General features: G+C 38.5%; 2 protein-coding genes across 15 annotated transcripts in view; one reads left to right on the top strand and one right to left on the bottom strand.

The window, feature by feature from the left end:
- DCUN1D4 (defective in cullin neddylation 1 domain containing 4) overlaps window positions 1-16249 on the top strand; it is a 201164-nt gene that overhangs the window by 2225 nt on the left and 182690 nt on the right. The gene's annotated exons all lie outside the window — the stretch shown is intronic.
- The window catches only part of FRYL (FRY like transcription coactivator), a 172822-nt gene that overhangs the window by 101517 nt on the left and 55056 nt on the right, over window positions 1-16249 (bottom strand). For all 12 annotated transcript variants that reach the window (XM_075091496.1, XM_075091497.1, XM_075091494.1 and 9 more), the window contains one exon: window positions 385-584. In XM_075091496.1, coding sequence (XP_074947597.1) covers window positions 385-504 — 120 coding nt within the window. In that variant the 5' untranslated portion in view covers window positions 505-584. The remainder of the gene's footprint in view (window positions 1-384; window positions 585-16249) is intronic.

Raw genomic sequence — 16249 nt, 5'->3', positions numbered from 1 at the left:
GGAAAACAAACCAAATGCATCTTTTCTTGAAAGTATACCATCAAAGAATGATTTCAAAGAAACATCAAAAGAAAACACTTTGCAGTGTTAATCAAGGCACATTTTTTTTATTGTCGCTATTTCCTTTTGTAACTTTACAGAACTTAGGAATACTAAGAGGCTTTGTTTCCAGTAACCACCACGGAACAGTTTTAACGGAAGTCAATAAAACATAATCCAGGTAGCAACCCTGTCTGCAGAAGCCTATTCATTCTTGAAGTAATCCCTTTGAAAAGTCAATAACTGGGGATGTTTTCTTCAGTAACTATACATATGATAAATCGGCCTATTTTAGAAAAAAAGCCAGACCATTTCAAGGGATACTATGTAAAAAAAAGGACTCACCAAAGGTTCAGCCATTACAACTTCAATTTTCTTTTCAGCTTGAACAGCAAATTCAGCAAAGAGGCTTTTGATGACATACTCGCCAGGTTTGACATCTGGATCAATAGTAATGTTAGACATGATGCTGCCTCTCTTTCCCCAGGTGGAAACAACACTTGGAGAAACTCTGCGTTTATTTACTCTGCTGGGTCGCGTGGAGGCTATAGAAAAAAAAGAAAAATAAAAAGCAATAAAACAGAGCTTCTAAACACAGTGCCTGTCGCTTATTTACTTTCCCGTCCGCCACACAGATGTATTCATACAGTAAATTCTGTAAACCAGATGAAGGAAATAACTAGCTATAACATTCAAAAAAATAGTTTTTTTATTAGGTGGGAAAATCTAAAGATAAATTGCATAAGGATTAACAGTGTAACTCATTTTTATTATTGATAAAACACAAAACTGTCTTATGCTGTGCGAACAGCCCCATTCTGAACACAACTGTATGATGATCACGGTAAAGTTTAGAGTTTTTAATATCCAGTACCTTCAGTACAAGTATGACTAAAAATAAAAAGGTTCAATTTAAAGGGTTGTCTCCCTATATGGTGAGAGGCGTCTGCTTGATCCAATTTTTATAAATAGTCCATGAAGTTCAGGTTTCTACTTGGTGTCCAAGTATCTTCAAGAGAAATATTTCCTTGGCCCCGCTCAGCACTTTTTGTCAGTAAGTTGACTTTCCTAACGAGAATGCAAACACTTTCTAGACACGTCATGCTAATTGTTTTTCTCCACTCTCTAGTCACAAATCTGAAAGACTTATTCCTTATCATATATATTAATTAATTGATCAATATAAGTAACACTGGATATATTAGTCTCCCTCTCTAAGGATTAACACTTTCACTCTTGCAGTAAAATTGTCTTATACTAAGTTTACATATATGTATTCACCTTTAATTTTATTTTTCTCCCTAAACACGCAAAAACATTTCTTTATTATCACAGCTGCCACCCAATGTGAATTGTGGTACTGAAAATGAGGTATCGGAACTCACTCATACATGAGTTTAACACACACACAATTCTTGTCTTGAACACTATAGATCAAAGTAACTATTGACATATCTAATGATGCCACAGATCTATCCAGAAAGGTCTGATATTTCTTCAGCATATTCCATGATTGCAGACATTTTAAAATTGATATTAGGAATTTATATTAAGAATTCTTACCTATTAAGATTTTATTTTCCTAAGATAGTTGTATAAGGAGCCTAGTCTCAGCCTATTTTATTGTATTACATATCATAATTTGTTCAGATAACCTTCTTTAAGGTTTTTTGCAGTTAAGAGTGTGAGCAGATGCACTTGGCCAGTTTTGACAAACTTTCAACATTTGTGTGTGTTTTAAACTTGTACATGTGCAATTCCTATTAACTAAATATTATCCACAATTTTTACTCAAACATTTTTTTCCAGTGTTGAACTCATTCATGAAAATACTGGTTGCCATGGAGACCAAACTGTTGGTACTTCACTTTGCATCTTCTCAAGTTTGACTCTCAGCTATTCAAAATTTCTTCTATCACTTCAGAAAGTTACATTCGATGTAACTCAGGCTTCCTCAGCTTCCATAGAAAGTATTCATTTATCAAATGCATTACTGAAATGAACAATTCAGCATGAGTGAAAACAGAAATGTCACAGCTACCTTAGTCTCTAATCTAAAAGAAAGGTTACCTTGCATAAGGTTTGGAGTACTACAGATGACCTGTGTGATTTCCCCGAAGTATTTTTTGTACAGACTTGCTCTTTAGTTAGATTAATGCTTATTTTTTTCCTGTACATCAATTGCAGTGTGCTGTCTTCAAGGCTGGAAGGGCCTGTCAAGGTCACAGAGCTCAGTTCCCAGCAACTGGGGGCAACACCAGAATGACATGCATGCACACCGCATGCCATAAAGCATTTCTGAACATCCTCTGTCACTTTGATCTTGGTAACAGAGGTCCTAAAAGACACAGAAGAGAGTGTGCTACACAGCGCAGGCAATGGGAGATCAAAGACACTGCCATGTTCTAAACCCCTATGGTACTTTCGCTAGGTGAAAGTACACAAAAGTGTTAGGAAACAGACCAAAGTGCATGCTGCAAAGACAACCCAAAGTATCTGACTTGAAAGAAAAATTCTTTTTTATCCCATATCTGATGATTGGCTTGTCCCTTAGTACAGAGGCATAAACGTGTCAGGCGCTTTAAAAAATACTTAATTTCTTTACAATGTCTACCTTCTCCAGCATCAGTGCTCCTGTCACTCTTAAGCCCTGATGCTTCCAAAGGCAGCCCAGGAAACAAGAGAGATGCATTATCTGTCAAGAATGAGAGCACAGAGGTTTGAGGAGAGAAGAAGCTATAAGAAGGAATATATCCTTCTTAGCCATAGCAGGTAACAAACAGAAACACACGAAGTATGAGATTAACAAAAAAAAAAATGCTGCAACACAAATTTTTTTAACAACTCTCCTTTCATATCCACCTGCAAATGAACAAAATAAAAAAATCAAGTACCTAAGGACTAACAGATACCACACATTTCTAAGTAAACAGTTATTTCTATTCTAAATTGAGAGTTTCCAAGAAAGCTGAAGCTTTGTTCTACTGAACAGTCCAACAAATTGGACTATATTTAATTTCAAATCACATATTGAAGCTAACAGACTGGAAAGAAATGAGAAGTTTAAATCTCCTTTTGGACATCATTAGCTGTGTCTGGTCAGAATAAATCTAGCAAAGCAGCTGCTTTGGCACCTCCTAGACGTACTCACGGGGTGTGGCACAATCCCCACATTATCAGGACTGAGGACTTAAAGGAACGTACCACAACTCCTGTCCAGTCCACGCTCCTGATCAATGGGAAGCTGGTACTCAACCAGCTCTTGTCTCTCTGTAGGAAAATCAAGGACTGACATGCTGCTTAACCCAGACCTAAATCTAGGTTTGCCTTATGTAGACGAGCCTTAGTTGTGTGTTTATACAATATATTTCTGTCTCCAGTTTTCAAAAGATCGCCTTAAAAAGCCCGTCATTTAAGAATAAGGAAAACATTGAAAGCTGATCATCTTCAAAGTACTATCTTTACTTTGCATCAGTAAACTAATCCTCAGTAAGAGACCATCTTAGTATACTAACTTTCAAAGCTACAAAACAGCTTCTCTCACTAATCATGAAAACCCCAAGGCTGTTTATGCTCATCTAAAACCAGGCATACTGCAGACAAATCCTCACCCCAGGCTCATATGACAACACAGGAAATCAACTTAAATTGGGCAAACTGGACAAAAATTTAGCCCTGGCAAGAAAATAAGAAGCAACTACAACCAGACCATCCTCCCAGGAGCGTTGCAGAAAGTTCAGTGCAAGGCAGAGGGCACAACCAGGGGAATGTGGATCCAGTACAGCCTGCAATAGCAGAGAGCCTGCTCCTTGGCTACAGCTTCACAAAGCCCCCGTCAGATGGTATAAGCTGCAATACTGTCACAGGATGCAACCCCCCAACAGCCAGCTATCTCCTTCCCTGTACCACCCCTCGTCCTGTGCAAGCAAACACAAGTGTGCAGCTGTGTAATGAACTGAACTGGAAAAGCAGCATGTGCATTAATTTTTCTTCCCCAGGTTAATTTTGACACAGTTGTCCAATTCACTCACCGCATGACCATACATCTGCTAGTGCCAGTGCAATGAGGAGACTCAATGCAGGGACAGCACTTGCCTTTTTACTCTTCCAGCAGCAAAGCAGACTTAAGGCTATGCTACAGGCGTACATGTTTCTAATCTCTGTGTTCACACGCACAAACTCTTCAGCTGGTAATAAACCTCCCCCAAAAAACCAAAGGAGAAATGTCAGACTGAAGCAGTTATAAATGACGCCGTGAGAGGATTACAAATATCTTAGTTTTGCTGAAATGCCAATGTGTTCAAAAGGCAGAATAAATGACTAGGATTTACTTTCATCTACGAACTTGCTGAGGACTAATTCATGACAGCATTAACGGTTCATGTTAATGACTCTTGCCTTGTATATGACAATGCTCGTGGTTTTATCTGCTATGTAAAACCAGTAAGTTAGTTAAACACACACAGAAAAAAAACACATCGGAGGGAAAAAGGGGAGGAAGCTTGACTGTGTTTAGTAAGAAGATATGTAGTAGTTCCTTAAAGAAAAGTCAAAATCTATTATCAGGTTTCTTAACTACGACAAAGAACATTATTATCTGGTATAATTACATTCAATGGGGTTAATTTACTCATGAACTTGCAAATCAGTAACACTGTAAGAAAGGTCTATGTGGATTTTAAATAGCATGTTTAATGAAAAAAATAATCTCATTACAGGACAGGATTAAATGATTTCTTTCTACTATTCTTTGCCATCAAAGCATAAGCTCTTCTCTGCTCCTAGCTGCCAGTGAAAATTTAAGTTTCAAACATTGTTTTGAAGCTTCAAAACATGGACCATTCTACAGAACTTCAGATTAAATCTGGAACCCAAAAATCATACCACTCACAACAGTTCAAAAACAAAACACTACTTTCATAAATAGCTTGAAAACACTGCATGTTATTCACTTGAAACAATATCCTGTTTGTTTGCTCTGATGAGAGCTAGCGCTACGTGGGAAATCTGGGAGCAAGTGCTGTAGGAAATCTCTGTTAAACAGTATTGTTTGGTTGCTAGGGCCACACCAAATTGTTTGGATAGTTTCAAGGAACAGTAAAACAATACAAGCGATAATTAGACAGACAGCATACTCCTAGGTCAAAAGGCAACACACCCTGATGTATGCTAAATTAGAAACAAAGTTGTTTCGTGTTAAACACAAGCACCCAGGACTAGGAAAGGTTACTTAATACCCAAGGTGGTATTAAAGAATGCTATTTTTATCATCCTGCTTCTCTCTGTATAGCCCAAACACATCGAGTATTTGAGGATGTAAGTAGTGTCCCTATTTACCAACGAGATTATTCCAGATTCAAACACACATGACTAATTCATCAGGCGACATGAGGTATGGCATTCTCTTGTCTTTCTCTGCACTGGCAGTATACAGTGAATTATCTCTGGAAAATGTTTAACAAAGATCATGGCTCCACAAGTCCAATTACACTACATAAACAGGCAAAGAAGAACCATTATCTCGTTAACAAGCCACGTGGACTAAGAGGCCAGATTGCAAATTCTTATTTACCTCTCTCTCTTTCACTGATTTTATGTGAATTTGATGAAAAGAACTAAAGAACCAGCAGCAGTAGCTGGTACTCCTGTCATGCATTTACAAAACATCAAAGGTTAATAATAAGATGAATGCATTACCCACCTGTGAAGCAGGATCAGGCTTAGAACTGGCTTAGCTCAGTGGCACGGTTCAGTGTAATGTTTGTAAAGCCAAGTCAAACCTTTCAGTGAGAGGAAGTTTTATGTGTATTGATAACTTCCCCTCCATGTCTATATCGGAACTTACATTTCACTTCTGCAGTAGAAGCACTTCCCTACTGACAAGTTATCTAGGAAGCTGCAGATATGTTTATATTACGTTTTAGCCAAGCTATAGAACAAAGAAACATAAATGAATGCTGCATCAATAAACAGAAGATAAGTTTATTTCAACAAGTAGCTAATTAAGCATACGGCTAAAATGTGAAGGATGACCTGGGAGTGAATACGGAAAGGAAACAAAAGTTATTTGAGTGTATTGTGGAAACTGCTACTATGACAGCTGAGCTTTCATTTGGACTCAAAAAAAACACAGAACAAAAACATCACAGAAATCTTCTGAAGTTTTATCATACAAATCATTTTTCTACCCACAACATGTATGAACATACTTTATTTATGGAAAGTTGACTCAACGAGGAGAGAAGCTGCCAATTTGTCTAGTTACAGGTACTCACATGAAGCTTGTTTTCTGCTTTCAAAGCCTCTCAAAACACAGGCAAGAAATTTAATCTTAGCTTTCCCCAAAATGCAGACTCCTCTGCTAGTAAATGGTAACAGAAACATTGCTTCAGGCCAACACAGAGACACAGCAGAAATTCTAAGGAATAAAATCTTAATCTGACAATACCTAGTCTTCTAGGTATCTGGCCCAGATTTCAATCCCTTAGCAGATACAGTCTTGATGCTACTGATCATCCTCACATTTCAAGTTCTGCCTTATAACTAGGTAGTTTGGTCCTTCCAAAGATTCTGCAGTCTTCCCCCCCCCCGCCATTCGTATCTCTGACAATTTCATTCATAAACTCTAATTTTTATATTTTCATTTGGCATAATGCTTTCTAGAAATCTAACCAAACAGTCTCCTGCAAGGGAGGAAGTGAAAGAAAAATGTTTCAGTAATATTGCTTCAAACTTAGAAGTGATGGGTTTTGTTACTAAAACAAACAAACCACCACCACCACCACACAAAACCAAAAAACAATTTAAGTTAAGAAGAAAATTTATCTTCCATCTTCTCCACACCTATGAGCATGGTCTGAGATGTAGCAAGTCAGTCCCCTACATATCAAACAGAGACAAGCCCTTGAAAGGCCTCTGTCACCCTTTCTAAACTCCTCACCACCAAAATCTTCTGGAGACTTTCTGCTATGTTCTCGGCCACGCAGCACCTTTCCCACTTTTTTTACCAATATTCAGACACCCTTTGAGGACATATTGTGAAGAGAACATGAAATCCCTATTGCCTAGCTGCTTTAATGGCCAAGCAATTTCTAACTAGCAAATATTCCAGTCCCTGTACAGGACTTCATATCTTGCAGTCTCTTCCGTACTTTATTTTGAGAAGTCTCAAAATAGAATACATATTTCTTCCCTGAAACTCAAGAACTGACAGAAAGATAAATAGATAACAGAGATAAAAATCAGGAAAATAATTTTTTTAAAACTTTTTGCCTAAACTCAGATACATGAGAAGAGAGAAACTGGGCTATGCATTTCCCCAAGTAAATCCTGCTGGCTTTGCCACTTCTTAAATAAGACTATACTAGTCATTCCTCTTACCTTTACACATAGGTGAGAAGCATCAACCTGGCAAAACCACCTTTCTAAACATTTCACATCTGTGGAAAAGAGCACCACTAACGAATTGCAAAATACCAGCTTAAGCGTTTATCCCTGAACAAAGCTTCTTTCAGATCAGAAAAATCACAGCGATCCTTAAAAATTGTTAGTGGAGTTGTGGCTGAACAGGACTAACAACAGCCACATGGATCACAGACAATCACCTAAATCAGATGGGCAGGTATTTTATATCTTTGGAAGGTGGAAGACAGAAATACTTTTTAAAACAAATGTCATGGTTGAAAAAGAGGGCAGATCTGACATTCAGGACAGCGTCAGGACATCCAGGGCAGCCAGTCAGAAACAGACTATTGCTGGGCTCACTCTGTCCACTGAGAATGTTGGACTCGTGAGCAACAAAGGCTGCTACAAGCCACAGCCTTAAAGATATTTGCTAAAGCTCACCTGATCTCTCATGCTATGTAATTCTAACTTAGCTTGGGATGGCAGGGCAGAATGTCCCATCTATGGTGCAAGCAACTACCTTTACAAACAAGAAACCTAAAATTAAGTTTAAAAAAAACCGAGATGTATGTAAGATCAATTTTACATATTTACATTTTTTTAAAAGTCCTTAACAACAGAACAGCTAGGACATAGATAGGAAATACTGGCTGAAATTGCTAAGAGCATATGCAAGAAGCAGCATAAAGTCATCATGTTAATCACTTTACAGCACCTTCTATGGTACACCAGGCACGGAGATTATTATCAATCAGGAAAAAAAAGAAATTAAAAAAATAATTTTGATAGCACAAGATGCCAAAAGACCAAACCATACACATTGGAAAACAACGTGATAAAGCACAAAAATTGGAGGGGGAAGAGGAAATCGCTTTGAACTCAGTTGTCTCAAGTCCTGCCCAGTCATTCTTGATTACTGCATGCCACCAGGAAATCCTGACCATTAAAATGTCAGAACATTAAAAATGTAGTTTATGTAATTCCTTTTCTAGAACAACTGCCAGAATAAAAAACTTCTTCAGGTAAACCATTGTAATTAAAAATCAGGTTTTGAATTTCACAGAAACCTTCACTTAGAAAGACATCAAATTTATTTCATAGCATACTTTCAAACTGCTAATATATTTAACATGCTTTGCTTCAGTCAGAAAGCCATTCTCATGCAAGATCAGCTTAAAAGAATATGAAGTATAAGCCTCTTTCATCTGTCCATGATCTAGAACACAATCCATCACATCTGGAAGTAGGATAATGGCAGGAATGTAAAGGTCGGGGCTATAAGTTAAAGTCCCAAGGGTAATTTTCAATTTAATTTAAAGCTGCATAGATAATAAAGTAACCTAGAGTTAATATATGAATTTCTGCTGGAAAACAGTTCTATAATCAAGTTGCAAACTTCTCAGAGAAAAGATACCACTCCAAGCACATATCTGTTACCTACCGTCTTCTTTCCTAGTAGACTTGCTGTGAAGATTTAACATGACCCTACCGTCAAAATACTTTGCACAGCACCAGCAAAGTACCAGTGCTGTGCTGCCAAGCAACAGGAGGTATGCATCCTAGTATCTCAGCTTCCTTCAAAACACTGAACTATAACTAAGCATATATAACTGCCAAGTTTCACTAATTTCAAATTTTGTATTCCCTCAAAAGAGTAAGCCCATAAGCATTTAAAAACCCTAAACTTTCTGTATTTCCTATAACTCAATGTTAGGCTTCTACAGCATTTTAAGTCATACCTTCAGAAATGAAACTGCAAACACAGAAGCAATTCTATTCCAGCACGATTAAACTGGGGTGGGTGGGAGGGAAGCTTACACTGCTAATTTTAAAGAGCAATATCCGACGCTTATTTTTTATTTAAAATTATTACTGCAACAGGAATAAAGATGACAACCTCCTTTTGAGTCCTATGCTGGAGAGCAAGGATAGAATTGTCTTAACTTTGGCTTGTTCTGCTAGTTCTTCTGATTCACCTGCTGTTAGGAAAATATAAGCCAAGCCATCACTAAGTCTGAGCTAGTAGTATTCTCTGGCTTTCATGGGGACCTATAAACTCAGGCTCATCACCATACCAGTCATGGTCATCACGCTTTTAGATAGTACTGTGCATTCACGTAATAGCCGAGAGGCCATAACCTGTGAAAGCACCACTAATCTTTCCTTATTCCCTCAGTTCTAACTCCTGGAGCCAGAAGGACAACTGGAAGGAACTCAGCTCAGATGTCTAGATATCTGGCATCAATTCCAATGATTTGGGTCATCAATTTCTTCTCTACAAACACAAGCAGTTACAACTTTCTCTGACAACATAAAAGATGAAAATGTTGACACCATCCCATCCCATGGCTTGCTGCTGGATTCCCAGCCTGGCTGCAAGCATTCAACCAAACTGCATCAATAAGGATCCAGAATAAGGTATGTATAATCCCATACCCATATCAATGTTTCCCAGTACTTTGTCGTTAGCAGATTTTCTTTCTTTTTTTTTTTTTTTTTTTTCCAATCTTTATGAGGAAGTTTCCAAGGGGGATGCAGATTCCTATAGAGCAAATTGCTAAAAGCGGTTTGGTTTCTCTCCATTCCCTCTTCTGGCTGAGGGACTGCAGTTTGAGAGCCACAGAACAACAGTCAACTTCTCAAATGACAGGAAAGTCTGCAGGTAAGCTTGCACACACACTTTCTCCCCCATGCTCTTTCTGCTTAGTATGGGAAGTGTGCCCTGCTTAGCGCACAGGGGTGGGAGGAGCAGGGCAGAGAACAGAACATTTACTGTTAACAAAAATACCCATTTTTGCCTTCCTAAGCTATCAAATTGAAGGTTACACCAGGCTGGAAACATATTGATGCTCTGAATCCTATGTTAAGCATGAGCTAACAAAGGCTATAAAGTTATATCAATGCTTGGCTAAGTGATATTAAATTAAAAATCATAAGGGAGGGAAAGGCAGCAGTGGGAAGATACACCAGTCAGGCTTGGGGAATGGAAGAGTAGAAAGAGAACGAAAGATAATTGTATTTGCCAGTATTTATTCCAGATTTCCACATATGCTGTTCTACAAGCTAAGGAAGCACACATTTCCACAGCAATGATGAAGGCGAACTTATTCAGAATAAAGACTTCATTACGTAAGGCTAATTACATAAAGAGAAAGAAAAGCACAAAATAAAGCCTAAATCTAAAGCTTTCTGAAGTAGTACCTAAAAAATCAAAACTAAGGCAACGTTATAGCATCAAAGGAATACAAACACATTGATGCATGGGCTGCACAGGCAACTTAATTCTAACACTTGTCACTGCAAACATATCTATGATGAGGTTTTGTTTCCTTTTAATACATTAACATATCCATATACACCACACACACAAAAAAACGCATCAAGTAACAAGGTCAAAGTAATAATAGGCATGCTTTTGTTAACCAACAGACAGAAGAAGAAACTTGAATACCTTCTCTTGTTTTTCCTAATCCACATTTCTCTGGAAAAACAAAACTCTACATCCGCAGTTTGAAGAATTGAGGATATAAAAAACCCTACTGATGCACTGTACTGAAAGAAAAAAAACAATGACAAAATGCTCAAGAACTTTACGCTTGATGTTATTTCCAGAAAGACAGTGTCAGAAGCCAGCAGCTTTTGCAAAGAGTTATTTCGCCGAGTGCAACCCAAGATAGTTTGTTTAACCCACCCCTCCCACTGCCTGCTTATTCTTTCCTTGTGAGAAGAGGGCAATTTCAGCTCCCAGTAGAAAGAGGAAAAGACTTTTCCTCATTATCTTCATTATGCTTATTATCCTCAATTATCCTCATTAATGTCAGACTGATACCTTTCCTGAGTAAATGCAAGAAGTAATGAATACTGGCAGCAAAGCTGCCAGTAAAAAGCTATTTTAGAAAAAGACTCTGGAGCATCAGTTATAAAGTAACCAATAACTTCAAATCATGTATCATTAAAAAAAACTCAAACCCTATTTTTAAAAATCTATAAAGACACCAAATTAATTTATTTTAATATGCTCTATATAAGCATATTAATATTTCAGACGAAAAATATTTCTACAAGTTAAAGCTCAGAAACTTTACATTAGCCCAGACTGGGTCCACTTACATAGCGTTTTCACATCTTTGGAAGTAACTGCCTAGTGAAGTGCTCAGAAATATTACAATAGTATTTCTGTTACTGAGGTATGGCTTGGAAATTAAAGTGTTAGATATACACACAAGGATTAAAAAAAGAATAAAGAAGCAAATATATTTGAACATTGGAATGCGCTCAAGCACACACTAATCAGGGTTAGAATAAGTCTCACGCATTCAGTATCAATTTCAGGAAAGAACAACTGTTCTACGCTCTGATTCTGTCAGTTTTGCCTAGTAATCCTCCATATGAATGCAGGAGCTGAAGAAGGAAATAAACCTCTGAAGGCTAACTCCATCTGTCACGTTTAACACAAACATGCCAAGGAGGAAGAAAAAGAAAACCAACATTTTCAGAAGTATATCCTCTCAGTAATTTTGCTGAGAAGTCAAAACAAAACAACAAAAACCAATTTTGTGCGCATGCAGATGACTACCTAAATTTGTAAAAACAAAAAAGTCATATTGAGCACATTCCCTACAGTTTTCTGTCCCACACTGAGGGGACCAGCTCATCTGAAAATTTGACTCATGGGTTTCAGTTCCCAGTACAACTAACCGAAGAGTTAGCACACAGGAGAGGTTGACTTTTTTCCAACTAGATCATAAATCTCCTTGTGACAGCACATGCATATCTTACAATGTTGTCATAAATTCTCTGTTTTGAAATTAACTAAAGTTGTCTGTGTTTTTCTGTTTACCAAATATACTCTTCTGAGCCAAGTCCTTTCATTCACTAAACTCCACAGAAAAACAGCAATGTCAACTGCTTAGTTGGTAATGGTCTGGGATGTCTATTTTCATTTCTTCTTGGGGAAAAAAAGTTTAATGAACATCAAAATTAGCAAATATCTAAAAGATTCAGGACTGTTACTAGGCCACTTACCCAAATTTGTTCTCCTTCTGTGCTTAGTGTGGGAACTGTATTTTGAGGCTCCTCAGCACTTTAAGTCTTTAACAGCATAAGGTAAGGCTGAGTTCACATGAAGCCCTAGGTAACTGTATTTTTTTTAAAAGTAATCACGCAAGACTTGTATTTCTAACGAGATCTTCTGAAGAAATTCATCTATGCCAACTGCAAATAAAAGTAAACTAAACTAGCAGGAATCTGAAGTTGTGCAACTCCTTAGAAAAACAGACAACAGCCTTCAGGGCTTTAAGTCTTCAGAGAAAGTGCCAGGGCACAGCACAAACCTGTCAAAAAAAAAATCTCACATAGCATGCAGGCATAGCCAGCACTCGAATTGGACCTCTGTAAGAAGACAATACTAAGTGCCATGCAGTGCTATTCTTAGCCACCATAAACACATCAAGCTTTCAGAGTTAAGTTTCTTTGTCAGTTCCAGGGGAGGAGACCAGTCACATGGCAAATAAAAACAGGTTATCATACACTTGGTCTATGGAATGCCAAAATACGTGGCTAAATTGGTCATTTAAAAGATTTGAACTATATGTAATAGAATTCAAAGGAAAAAGAAAAAGCCTTTTTCTCCTACCTTCCTCAACTCTCATTTTAACTTTTTCTCTGATTCTAATTTACTTCAGAAGTAGTTTGCTTTCTCCACAATAAGAACCTTTATCTGGTTTCAATACACTGTTATATGCTCTAAAAAGCATTGCAGAGAACTAACTGAGAGGCTCAGACTGGTATGAAGGGGAAGGTCTGGCTGTGGAGGCGCCAGGGGAAGCGGGGCTCTCAGCACGGCCTGCGCGAACAGCACCGGGTGAGCGGGTCATGGAGAACTGCGGCATACCTACTTGCAATTTCACAACACATCCAGATCTGCAGACAAAGAACCATGGTGACTCCTAAGGACTCACAGAAGTGGGACAGGATGGAGACACTGATCACTGTCAGCTCCAAAAATACATATCCAAAATCTGCCAGCAACCAAAGAGGAACCCAGGCGTGAGGAGAATGTGACACCTGGCATCCTCACCTCCCCATACCATGGCCATGGATTCCAGACTTAACAGCTGGACACAAGCATTGTGGTGCCTTTTTGCTGGACAGACACCGTGAACACCCGTGTCCTGGTGCCCGGCCACTGGATGAACCTCTTGGACGCACACTCTGGGGCTTCAGAGACTGTGAGAGTGAATGAGAACTCTTTTTTCCCCTCAGTTATTATTCTACATAATATCTCCTTTCCCTCTTATAAGGTTTCACATTTATACCTGCTACATGGTTTATACAATTTTGCAACAGTATTTCCTACACTGTTTTCTGACAAAAATTAAATGGTAGGATTCATGTTTTTCCAGGAAGACACAGCAAATATCCACAGTCTATCAGCAAAGTAACAGAGATGCTCACCTACAAAATGAAGTATGGTAAAATCTGTCCTGAAGTCTTCTATGTTGAAGGACAGGAATAAAAATATGTTTATATATAAAATAATATTTTAAAGAGAGCAGCCTGTAAGGAGGTAGGACAACTGTATCACAGCTACATTCAAAACTCTATAATCATTTTAATACTGCCAGGTTTTGAGGCTTGAAAAGTAACCACGCATCTAACTGTACACACTGACACCAACTATGGCTTGGCCATAAATGACAGGAGCAGTATTTGGGTGGTATTTAGAAGACTACACAGTTTGACACAAATATAAAAAGAAGAAAAGAAGAAATATACTGGAAGAAAGATATTAAAATATTAAGATTCTGCTTTAAAAATTCTCCAATGTCCAGCCCTCTTCAGGAACAGAACATAAAATTTCCTAGTAGAGGATATCGCACAAGAAAAGTTGTATAATCCATAACATTCCTTACTACTGCTACATGAATAAAAAAATAAGGTCACCTAGGTTACCGATCAGAATTAGCACAGACAACTAGCCAATGCCACCATCTCCCAAGTTACAATATACTGGTAGCATTATTTTGAAAACAGAGCAATACTTGCTTCATTCTTGCTCAGGTGTACTAGTACCAAAATGGGTTTTATGCAGTGTCCAACTATTCCCACTCAATCCTGGAAATCTTGGGTTCTCTGGTCAAGGTTTTAGACCTCAAGCTTCCTCAGTATAACAAAGTTACACAGGCAAAATCTGTATGTATGCTAAGAAAACATTACCTCATTAAACATTCTACAGTAATAAAACAAAGATTAGATTAACAAACAACCTCTGAGGGGGACGGACGCAGAGAGGCGGGAAGCAGTCCGGCTGTGGTGGGACTGTGCAGCGACCACAGAGCTCAGCCAGGAGTTGGGGCCTCAAAGCAGGGAGCACTCTGGTCCTGGCGCCTGGAAGGAGACCAAATGCAAACCACAAAATGGTAACAAGCTCTGGTCTCTGCTGAGTGACACTTCCAGCCAGTGACCTAGAAATTTGAGCTTCACATCTAGAGCTCATTGCTCATCTTTTTCCCTAATGATGAAGTATTTAAGTTTGTATGGTCCCGTATTGACAATGTCATAAAACACCAAACTGTTTTAGTCATGCTATAAAAGCCCACTTTTTTTCTGAGTTGACTGTAAGTTTACTAGACCCACACAACAACAAGATTATGGTTTTCTTCCTCCACAGAAGAAGAACAGGAGGCAGTCTGACCAGCAACACACTGCTACTCCACAGCCACAGACATAACTCAAGGGGAGGAGGAGTGTTTAATCTCCAGAAATATGTTATCAATACCCTGCTACACTTGGCAAGAAGCACGGGACAGGACAGAACAGAGGAAACTCAAGAGAAATCTATCAGGGTTTTTTCCTAATTGTAGATGCTGATGAAAACTTGCGACCCTTCACGAGGCTCTGCCACCTCAACGGAGTCACGACGCAGACCACACACAAGCAAGCATCTTCAAGTTAACAAGACAGACCAATACATTTAAAGGTTAGAAATACCCCGTCTCCCTCTCACAAGCCTTCTTTAGGTAAGCACGCACACATTCCAGTGCCATTAACTCAGAAGGTTAACTCAGGCCTAGCCTACAGCTTCTGGGTAGTGCCCACAGTCAGCGGGAATCAGGGACTGAGGCTCCTGAGAAATATAACTCTGCCGAGAAAACCCTGTCAAGATGACACAAGCTGCCCTTCTACACCTTTGTGGGTCCCTGTTGCCTCTCCCAGTCCCCAAATAGCTAAAGCTATCCAATATTCATAAGCGCTTTTTGGCAGTCAGCCTTCATAACCTTAGGCTTACAACTGCAAATATAAACCAAAACCAAATAATTCTCAAGAACTTGACACCATTTTTCTCAGCACCATTAACGTAAATGGTCTTAGTAGAAGTAATGAAGTGATGCAAAAAGATTGAGAAAGAATTACAAAAGTGCAAGAATATATCTATTAAACCGGTATCTAAACTAAAATTAATGAGCAATCAGTATTTTCTCTCTTCAGGTCTTCAGAATAAGCAGTGCATACTATGTTTTTATTCTGAAAACTTGATTCTCCAGGAGATACCAGTTTGGCGCAGTGAGATTCAATTTTACTGAAGTTGAACTTCAGCTAAATATGCTTCAAAAAGTTTTCATGCTCAGCAGCAGCATAATTCACATCCTTCACCACATTTTAGATAGTGAAATCCTACAGGCTTGCTTCCAAAAAACACTTAAACAATGCCTGTGCTCTCCCTAGGGCCCTCCCAGGCCCTGTCCTGCCATCCACTCCTCTACTCGATTAAAGAAGTTATGTTCTTGTTTCCCTTATCCTCTCC

Source organism: Phalacrocorax aristotelis, chromosome 4 (genome assembly GCF_949628215.1).
Source record: "Phalacrocorax aristotelis chromosome 4, bGulAri2.1, whole genome shotgun sequence".
Lineage (NCBI taxonomy): Eukaryota > Metazoa > Chordata > Aves > Suliformes > Phalacrocoracidae > Phalacrocorax > Phalacrocorax aristotelis.
Note: the sequence above shows the minus strand (reverse complement) of the source record. Positions and strands in the feature narration are given on the sequence as shown.